The 10,686-nt window shown below is 36.2% G+C and overlaps 1 protein-coding gene across 1 annotated transcript; it reads right to left on the reverse strand.

Annotated features, from left to right (window-relative positions):
- Positions 1 to 596: 596 nt before the first annotated feature.
- On the reverse strand, positions 597 to 7,128 carry LOC118802171. Its single transcript, XM_036562649.1, has 9 exons — positions 7,050 to 7,128; positions 5,046 to 5,393; positions 4,748 to 4,960; positions 4,162 to 4,506; positions 3,828 to 4,073; positions 2,683 to 2,825; positions 2,515 to 2,589; positions 2,350 to 2,427; positions 597 to 704 (listed from the first exon to the last, which is right to left on the reverse strand). Exons 1-9 carry the CDS (start codon positions 7,126 to 7,128, stop codon positions 597 to 599), a joined length of 1,635 nt encoding a protein of 544 aa, XP_036418542.1.
- Between the last annotated feature and the right edge of the window lie 3,558 nt (positions 7,129 to 10,686).

Here is a 10,686-nt window from a genome sequence, read left to right on the forward strand (position 1 = left end):
TGGAGTTACACCAAAGTCCTTATAGGAAAATCTGTTCACTCGACTTCACTCCGTTCAGGTGCTTCCTCGTAGCTTTTTCTTTGCTGTATTAAAAAGCACAAAGATTCAATAGAAGCGAACCAGTTATATATATATATATATATTCATATTTACTGCTAGTTTAGGCAGAAAAACTGACTCTGCGCCCCTCAAACACAACTCGATTAACTCTCCTGACTGTCCACTCAGACTGGCCCAAAATGTAGACTAGAGCTGACCAGCACAGACATCCAGACTCAGAATCAGTATCTTTAAGTTTAATATCATTTTCCAAATATACATAAATATATGTAAATACTGAACATGTAGGCTGTATAGTACATAAGAGAACACATGAAGAGGTTACTTCCAAAATGCTGTATATCTGTTTATTAAAATTGTGGATATAACAGTTTTTTTAAAGAATAACGTTATTATTTCTCTAATAAAGGTGGTATTAATCATAATATGGCATTGACATTTATTGTATGTGTAAACCCACTTCCAACATGGCATATCATAAAAAAATGTTTAAAAAGTGGTGCATGTATATGTAAGTATGCAAACACAGGGCTCGCTCATTCGCTGTGAGTACAGTGATGTCGAGTGAAGCTCTCTTTGTGTGCAGGGCTGCGCTGTCTGTGCTCTCCATGGTGCTGATATCCACCTGGATCTTCAGCTACTCTCTTCAGACCAGAAGAGGAAACATAAGTACAGCATTTTATTATTGTTTTTGTTATTATTTTTTAATCATACAATGGCAATTATTATTATACCTTTTAATAAAAATTTCATATATTAAATTATTAAATACTAATATTTAATATTATTCTATTAAATTGTAGTCTTAGTAAAACATGTTAGAATAGAAAATTTATTGTAAATATTTAATTATTTAATGAGCATTATATCAAGTTATTACTATATATTATTATTATTAGTAGTAGTTAATTAATCATTACATTTCAAAATATAATGTAGACATTATTACATATATATATATATATATATATATATATATATATATATATATATATATATATATAATTAAATATTAATATTCCATCAACCTGGAGGAGTATACAGAATCAGTGACTGGCTACATCAGCAAGTGCATTGGTGATGTTACTGTCTCCAAACTCGTCACAACTCACCCCAACCAGAAACCTTGGATGACTGCAGAGGTGCGCATGCTACTGAGAACCCGTGACAAGGCTTTCAAGTCAAGGGACAGAGCAAGCCTCAGGATAGCAAGAGCCAAGCTTTCCCGGGCCATCGAAAAGCTCAGACTTTTCAGAGCCAAAGCTATTAAGTTTTGAGGTTGTCAGGAGGTCCTAGACTTCGACTCACCCAGGTGGTGTTCAGTTACCCATTTATTACTGAATAACATTGTTCTGATTTCTCCCACTGTTTTGACAGCTCTGTTAACATACAGTCTTCGCCACAATATCATGATATATAACTTTTTAGTTAACTAGCCATAGCTGACAGATGTAGCTGCTAGTAATGGTTAGCCGCTCTGTCAGTAAAGAGTAGTAGTTAAAGTAATGTCCTCCATTGTTTTCACTAGTCTCTCTTTCTATACACAGTGTGTAAAATATGCTTCTGAGATCTTTCATCAATGATGTCAGTTTTTGTTCACATAAAAAAGAAGAAACAGAACAGGCCTCTCTACTGGGGCATTTTTGACCATTTCTTAGTTAATTTCTTAAGCTTAAACACAAATTCAAAGCTGACTCAAAACTCCTCCCCATGCAGGATGTCACTGGGCGTTGGATCTGTGTCTACAAGGAAGATAATCATGGAGGACGCACAGGGTTGGGGACCGGACAAAACAAAATGCTTAATAACAATATTGACAGACTCTACTGTGCAAAACAAACTGTAGACGAAGAGGCTGAATGGATAAGCAGTAGGTAACTGGTTGCTGTGTAATGAGCAGATTTGCATATTCCGTCCCAAACAGCAATCGGATTTCAGTCTGAATAACCAGAGACGCATTTGACTAAATCATGTGGCTAAAATCTTATCAGGATACAGTTCAGATACTGGTAACATGAAGTGACCAGGTGCAAAGGGGGTCTGTGATAGAATATAATTAAGGATAATCTGAGTGTAACTGAGGGAGTTTCTGTGTTGAGAGTCTGGGTGATTTTTCATTTGCTGGAGCTCTTCTCTGCAGCTCACGGTGTGAAGCCTTTACACCCTGAAAAACACAGCAGAGAAAACATTCAAACACACACACACACACACACACACACACACACACACACACACACACACATAAAACCTGACACACACACACACTCAGTGTAGGTGGTACAGACTTACTGTCAGAGTGTCGTAATCAGAGCACATGGTTTCAGGGTTTAGGGCTGTGTATGTGTCACTGGGAGAGTCTGTAAGATGCTGGAAAATAAAAGATTAACATTAAAAAAGCTTCTAGAACTAAATACACTAAACAGGAGAACAATCACACTCACACATTAGACTTACTATGAGAGTGTCATAATCTGAGGTCATGGTGGTGGGATTCAGAGCTGTGTATGTGTGGTCTGCAGGATCTGGAGTCTTTTAGAGAAATGAGAACAACTTCAGTCTTTATTCAGTAGCAGCTTTACAGGAGTATGTAGACAGAGAAAGAGTGAAATCCTCTCTCAGTACCTGAATATCTGAGTCTCTCTCCGCTCCTCTCCTCCTCCTGCTCATATAGAACCTCCACAGAGCTGCTGTGATGAGTATCAGAGCCAGAAAGACCACCACTCCCACTGTGACCAACACTGAGCTCTCCTCTGGAACCAGAAGACCTTCAGAAATAAATCATGAGTTAAATTACTGCAGGAAAGATAAGAAATGTGAAAATGATTCTAATTCACTTTGACAGTGATCAATTTTCTAGTTATGTCACCAACACACTTTTATGTGTTTCTATAGATCGCAGTATTTCTTTAAGTTGATCATTTAATAAAATATTTTCTTTTTTTATCTTGTTATAAACAAAAACAAACACTGCAGCTGGTGAGATGGACACTCACCGCCTCTGAAACCAAATGAAATGTTGTTTCTGAATTATTCTGTATTTATTTCAGTATTATTTTTGTGTTTCTAGAAGGTTCCTCTTGTGAAAGATATTAAAAGAAATAGTAGATATTCATTTCTGCATACACAGACTGCAAGATAAAGTTTAATGTCTAGTGATCTGGACATTTTGACTTAGTGTTGTAAATTATGCTTTGATTAGTATAATAAACTTATGCATTACAAAGTGCACTTATTCAAGATGTTAGTTTATTTTGTTATACTCTAAGTATATTCGAATGTGTGGTTAGGAGTGACAGTAGATGATGATATTTGAATTTAGGGATAATATTGTTTTTTAGTGATTTCAGTGGATTTCACTGTCCAGTATGCTGGACACTGGACTTAGGCTAGTGACATTTTGAAAAATGAACATATTTATAATCATTGGGATAACAAACACAAACAAAAAACTTAACATTTCCTGTGTTTCAGCAAAGTTATTTCTGAGTGTAACACTGGGCAGTGAAATTTTAAGCTGCAGATATGTGACTTTCATAGGACCTGCTACAGTACTATTCATTTGTTCATTTTTACTGTATCTTTTAAAGAATACACTGAAATATATAAAGAATAAATGTCAAGGTGCTGAAATATGATCAAATTTGCATCATTTGCCTGTGATTTTAATGACATTTACAGGGTTCTTTGTAACACTGCAATGGACCTCAAGAGGTCAGTAATCTCAAAGTTTGGGATAATTAGTGAGATGAGTGTTTTACAGGACTTACAGTCACCGAGTGTTTGATCAGGAGAGCGGAGCTCCTCGTGTCCTCTCACAGCACAGGAGTAGTTTCCTGCATCTTCACTGCACTTTAGGTACAGCTTGTTGTCTCTAGTGAGTTTGTTAGATACAAGCTGTCCGTTCTTGTACCAGATGTAAGTGGGGTTGTTAGGCAGAGTGCATGTGCTACTACACATCAGTGTTACTGTCTGACCATCTGATGCTGTGCTGGAAATCACTCTCACCTGCAGAGCTGAATATGCAGAAAATAAATATTAAATAATCAAATAAACACATCAATCATGGATAAAAACAGTAAATAACTCATATTCAGCATTTACCTGTAACATTCAAGGTGATTCCAGGTTTACCAGAGAATTTCCCTTCTTTAGTTTTAGTGATGAATCGAAAGCGATATTCTCCAGAGTCATTCTTTCTCACATCTCTCATTCTCAGAGTGCAGTTTCTCAGTTGATCTCCAATAAACTCCACTCGACCAGCAAACTGCTCTTCCTGTCTCAGGTCCTTTAGCCCCTCCTCAGGTGAACAGTAATGCCAGAATGCCTCAGTAATTGACTGATTACTGGGATATGAGTAAGTGCAGTGGAAATCCACTGATGAACCCTTCAAAACACACACTCTTCTATCAGTGTACGTAACACTCCAACAGTTCTCACCAGAAACACCTGAAATGGTAAAAGTCCAATTAAACACAAACTCTTTGCAAATATCTTTTATTCTTGCAGCTTTTAAATGCCTGTAGCTCATTCACACTTGCTTACACCATCAGGAGTCATATATTATTGATTAATGACTTACGTTTCTATCTATACATCTGAGGACAGAGTCATGACTCTAATTATTCTCACAGTGCTTTATAGCATGTGATCAGGTTCAAGGTGTCCCTGATGTGAAATTCATACTCACATAGTGAAGGGGAAGGTATGCTGTTATAGCCAAAAACAGAGCAGGAGAAACTGCCTTCATCATCACTGGATAAAATAAGGGGACCACTGAAGTTTGTGGATTTTCTTGTATTCTGGCCATTCTTGAACCAGAAGTAAAGTGGATAAACAGAGGTCAGAGTGCAGGACGTGCCACAGTTCAGAGTGTTTGGTCTTTTTTGTGTCACCTGCAGGCCTGAATGGAGTTATAGTTATTAGTGTTTGATCACATAACAGACGAGTATGACTGAACATGCTCTACAGACTGGCTGCTTCATTACCTGTAACTGTTAGATTGACTGCAGTTGAGCTGAGATGTTTCTCTCCTTGTTCTGTGATGATCATGAGGTGATATTCTCCTGAGTCTCTCTCTCTCAGGTCTCTGATTGTAAGAGTTGAGCTGAAGCTTGTAATCTGAGTGTTCACTCGTCCTGTGTAGTCTGAGTCTAAAGCTAAATCCTCTGGATGTGTCTCATTCCTCCATTTGGCTTTCTGTTTAAAGCTGAACCAGAAGACAGTTTTGATGTTGATCTTTGAGTAAGAACATGTGAACTCCACCTTTGACTCCTGCAGAGCACAGAACTGAGTCCGAGGACCGCAGGACACCCCGAGGGTCTCAGTCAAACAATCTGAAACAGAGATTTATTAACAAAAATACTTAATTGCAAAAATCATTCTGCAGAACAGTTGCTACTGATGTTTTCCAAAACATTGATAAAATAACTAGTATCTTTATCAAACAAATCAATTAGACCAAATATAATTCATTTATTCTTTTATTCTTTCATTCATTTTTTTATTTATTATCATGATGAAAACTCCAGTATTTAACTCCAGCTCCAATTTAATCTCCAGTTGAGTTATGTATGAGATGAAAACGCGAGAGCACAGTGGCTCCCAGGGAAATGAAAGGTTTGGTAATGACCCACATCTAGAAGCTTCTAATCACACAAATGTGTATTGCTTGTTCTCCTACTGCAATGCTGTCAGACCTGATAAAAGCTGGCTTCTACATAAACAGCCAAGAAAGCCCAGTCAGTGGCATTTCTTAATGTTCTTGCTACATATCTTTTGTTTTGCATAGTAGGATCTTAACTTGCATTTGTAGATTGAGCAATCGACTGTGTTTACTGACAACAGTTTGTCAAAGTATTCCTGAGTCCATGTGGAGATATCCGTCACAGAAGCATGCTGGATTTAAATGGATTTTAATATTAATTTTGTCATCCTCCAGCTAATTTTACAGGCATACATTAAAACAATCATTTAAGTATTTTGTGGAAAAACAGTATATTGTAAAAGTACATGTCAGTATGGTTATTTCTTACTTTTTGATCATGGTAGCTGGTAGGACATGTGGTCTGTATAGACCCACTGAGCAACCACTTCCCTTCTCAATGAAGTATTTTTCATCTGTTTGGTCTTATCACTAATATGTGCAATATAAGCAATACACTTTAGCACACTCAGAGGAACACACAGACACACACAAACAGTATAAAACGCTCCCTGGATTTGGAAATTGCCCCAATATGTGTTTGTTTTCAGACTGGGAGTTACATGAAGCAGGCCAGCCCACTTCAAACTCTACTCAGACACACACACACACACACACACACACAGAGAGAGCATTGCTTTCATGCAAAATTAATTTTTCTAAAATCTGTGCATATTATTAGTTTCATTTCTTATTCATTTCATTTATTATTCATGTTCCACTGAGATAACCAAGGTGGCTAGTTAGTGAAATGAAATGAAAACTTGCAAAAGCTTTTATCCTAAATGTCTCCTAATCATGACGGTCAATATGCTACATACTACTGTTAGCACAATAAGTTAAGGTAAGGTTTTTATAGTTCTGCTGTTCATCTTCAAACGACTCACAAAAACTGCTACATTGCTGCCTGTTGCGTTAGCCAGTAACAGATTCACAACTGTGTTGATACACTAATCTCTCGAGGCTGATGTTAGCTTCTTATTCAAACTTCTGTTCCACCTTAAATAATGCAGCAGTTACTTGTTAGCACCCATACAGGCATCTATATGTAACTGCTACATCATTTAGGGTGGAACAGGAAATGAGACTAAGAAGCTAACTTCAGCTTCATCTAATCTCAATTCACAGCATGAGGGTCATTTACAATCAGCACTCGGCTGCACCACTTGAGGTGAGGGTCACTGGCTTAACTAACCCTAAATTACTACAGATATAAACTTAGATGTGACATTTATATTTTGTCTGGGCATTCTTGTGTTTATATGCATGAGTTTACACATTAACTCACAGTAACCATCCCAAAACGCTACCAGCCCACCGGGAATTCTCCCGACTCTCCCGATTACCCACTCTGGCTTTAGATACATTTCTTTACTATAGAGTTAAGATGGATGGATGCAAAGAATACACAGAAAGAAAACAAGCACATACAATTAAAGATATGAGATCCATCTATTGCTGTGATTTTAACCTGTAATTTTCTTTTGACTGTGCTTCAGTTGTTGCTGCTCTGCACCACAATTACAAAATGCTTTATAAAGCATTAGACAGTGCACAGCCTGTAGAGACCATGTGTACTCTGATCTAGAAACTCTGCTCAAGAATGCAAAAGTTTCATCTGAAAAGGTCAAGTGTAAATGTTGTGCTCATGGTGATTACATGTTAATACCAAGCATAAGCAGGGCTATAGAGATCTTACTACTATGAATAGTCTGTTATTGTGCAGTAGCGGTGAGAAATATAACAATATTATAACATTACTGTGATACGTTTATTATCATGACACAATGTGCACATATTTGAATGACATTAGTACTTAAAGAATGCTTAAACTGTATGTTTCATTAAAAAGACCACATAATTAGTTCTGTTAAACTGGATTAAGTGCAGTCCAGTACGTGAAATGTAGAATGTATATTGTTTTTGCTGCCTGTTTTTAAAGGTGGAACTACTATTGTATTGTGTCTTTTGCATAATATTGTGATACATATCGCATATCGTGAAAACTAGATTGCCAGATTGCCAATGATCATCATCAAATGGGCATAAAAATGTTTTTTTTATTTTATTTAGCTTACATTAAATTATGATGATATTCGCTGCCAGTTGGTCATTTATGAATGATATATGAAAATGAATGGAATAATGAGACCCTCTAGTTCAGCTGTTACAGCATTAATTCCTGTGCAGTAAATCTAGTTGGATCAGTTGTAGCTGATTCGAGTTGAATTTTGGATTATTACGTTTGCAGAGTGAAATTTGGTTGCTAGTATGTATCCAATATAGACATTTCTCACCCAGTGTTGAAACTCTACATGAATGTACACCCAAATTCCACCATGAGATCAATAAGTACACACACACACACACACACACATACACACACACACACACACACAGAGAACTTTAGCACACAAAAGCTCAATACAGATGGTTTGTCCACTAAAGAAAATGATGATTGAATAATGAGCTGTAGGTTATGTTTCAAACTCCTGGATTCTGCTAAAATACCAGCCTTTTACTCCACTATTTACACAATAAATACACATTGAATTGAATTCTAGTGCTGCTTTTTTGCTTATTGTAATTTTAATGGTCAGTATCTAAGTTAAGGTGGTGAATTCCTGCTTCACGCTATACAAAGAAATTCAGTAAAGACAGAATAATCCTACCTGAAACACACAGCAGGATGATGAGTGATAATAGTCCACATCTGGAGCTCATGATTCCACTTTCACTGTAAAATAAAGACACAGAATAATGTCTTTGTAACAGTATAACAATCAGACGCTCTGATTACTTTTCTTACTGAGGAAAATTGAAATGTTTCTTCATGGCTTCACATGTTCGTCATATCTACTATTATACCTTGATAGTAAAACTCACAATTAAAATAATGCAATTCTAAAACACATAGCGAGCAATTAAGATGAAAGTATTTATTACTTACCTTCTTCTGTAAAGGCCTTTGACAGCTGTCTGTGTGGAAACAGAAGGTGTGTGTGTGTGTGTGTGTGTGTGTGTGTGTGTGAGGGTGGTAGTGTTCAGTGTTTCAAGCAGTGTTTTTTGCTGATTCTTACAAATCATTTCCTTCCCTTTTTTGGGAACTCACAGTTCACATTAACAGCCATCAATAAGTTGCTTTATATGTGATGTCATATATTTAATATTGTGCATTAACAGACCCAAACTTTTGATTTTAGTAGAAATAAAGTGATGCTGATTAAACATGCAGTCTCTCTGAAGTGATACAGAACATATGTGTAAGTTTCTGTTTTCCACATAAACACATCACACATGTAAACCCAGTCACACCATCATTTCCTTTACACTGTGACCAGACAGTGAAAGTTATGGAAGCAAATCAATAGCAAAATGAAAATGAAAATGTAATATGAAAAATTGCAGTGTGTTCCTATGTGTGAGTTGAAATTCCTCTTCAATGGGGTCCAAAAGTCTGAGACTACAAGTGAAAATGGTTCTGTTTTGTATTCTTTTCTAATTTAAAACAATATTTTTCATTACAAATAATATAATTAGCATAACAATTTGAGTGAAAAGTAGAATCTTACCAAATTTAAAGGATGTATCTGAAACATGTCAAGTGATCTTAAGTTAGAAGATGGAGTGAAAGAGCAGTGGATGCTTACTATGTCCTTATACACGACCCACAAAGAATCTTTAATCAAACACATGCCCAATTTGTCTGCTTTAATAAGCGAGTCCATGTTAATCTACTGTAGTCTACAGATGCGGCAGATAGAGATTAGTTTAATCCAGCATAGAGGACTTTTTCTAATATACATAGTCAGTGTCTGATGTGGATATATTGCTGTGTTTAATCTTACCTGTCACCAAAAGATGACAGTACTGATTACAGTATTTAGTTGTAATTGTACTGTTACAAATATAAATATGTACATTACATAATCACCCAGTCATAGTAGCTGAGTTGGCAACACATTCTGCGACATATTTCATTGGAATTTAACTGGGGTCTGTAAATAAATGTCACATCATGGATCTGTCTTACACAGAGGTAATACTGACATGCTGCTTCATATTCTTGTGAAATTAAAAAGAGGATGCTGTGTGCCATGAGTGAGTCACGCCGTGTGACAGATATACCAAGTTACTGCTAATTTAGCACCTTAAACCAGCTTTCCAACTGCATAGCCACCAGTTAGCTAAGCATAAAGGAACTATTGTCAAATTCACACAGTACAAAAGTTACAAATACAAACATTTATATTACAAAAAATCACTGGCCTATGAGTGACACAGTGAGCTGGTTCACATTGGCCAGCTTGTAAAAACAATAGGGGAGTCTGTAGTTGCAAAGAGGAAAGACAGTGTTTCTCTTTCTATTTTGCAGTTTCAAATTCTTTATTAGAGAGTGCAAATCACAGGAAGCAGAACCATGCAGTTCTGGAAATATGTTTTCATTTAAATAAAGCTACTTTAAAGCATCTAAATCTTTGTGCAAATAAAGTTAAAATGGTATTGAAGTGAATATTTTCATTTTAAAACCTATATTTTCTGTATGAGTGGAACATTTTAGTGCAAACAAAAAAAATATAAACACAGTACCGTTTTACATATTACATTTTCATTTTAATTTTACTACTGATATGCTTCCATAAACGTCCATGTCCATTCTTATTATTCTTAAACTACAGAGAAACAGAAATGCAGTTTAAGATCTGACAAAGAACATCGAGCAGCAGGGGCACAGCCACAGGGGTCTACCCAGACTGATCAAAAGCCTACCCAATCAAATTTTTAAGATAATGAATTTTGATTTGTTTTCTGTGATTTGATTTGTCATCATTATATCATTGCACTCTCTGAAGGTTTAGTCCAATTGACTATTGACTTTAATCATGATTTGCTGAGATGAACGAGGTGTGAAAGAGCAGGAAAAC

The sequence above is a fragment of the Colossoma macropomum genome, unplaced genomic scaffold (assembly GCF_904425465.1).
Source record: "Colossoma macropomum unplaced genomic scaffold, Colossoma_macropomum, whole genome shotgun sequence".
Taxonomy (NCBI): Eukaryota; Metazoa; Chordata; class Actinopteri; order Characiformes; family Serrasalmidae; genus Colossoma; species Colossoma macropomum.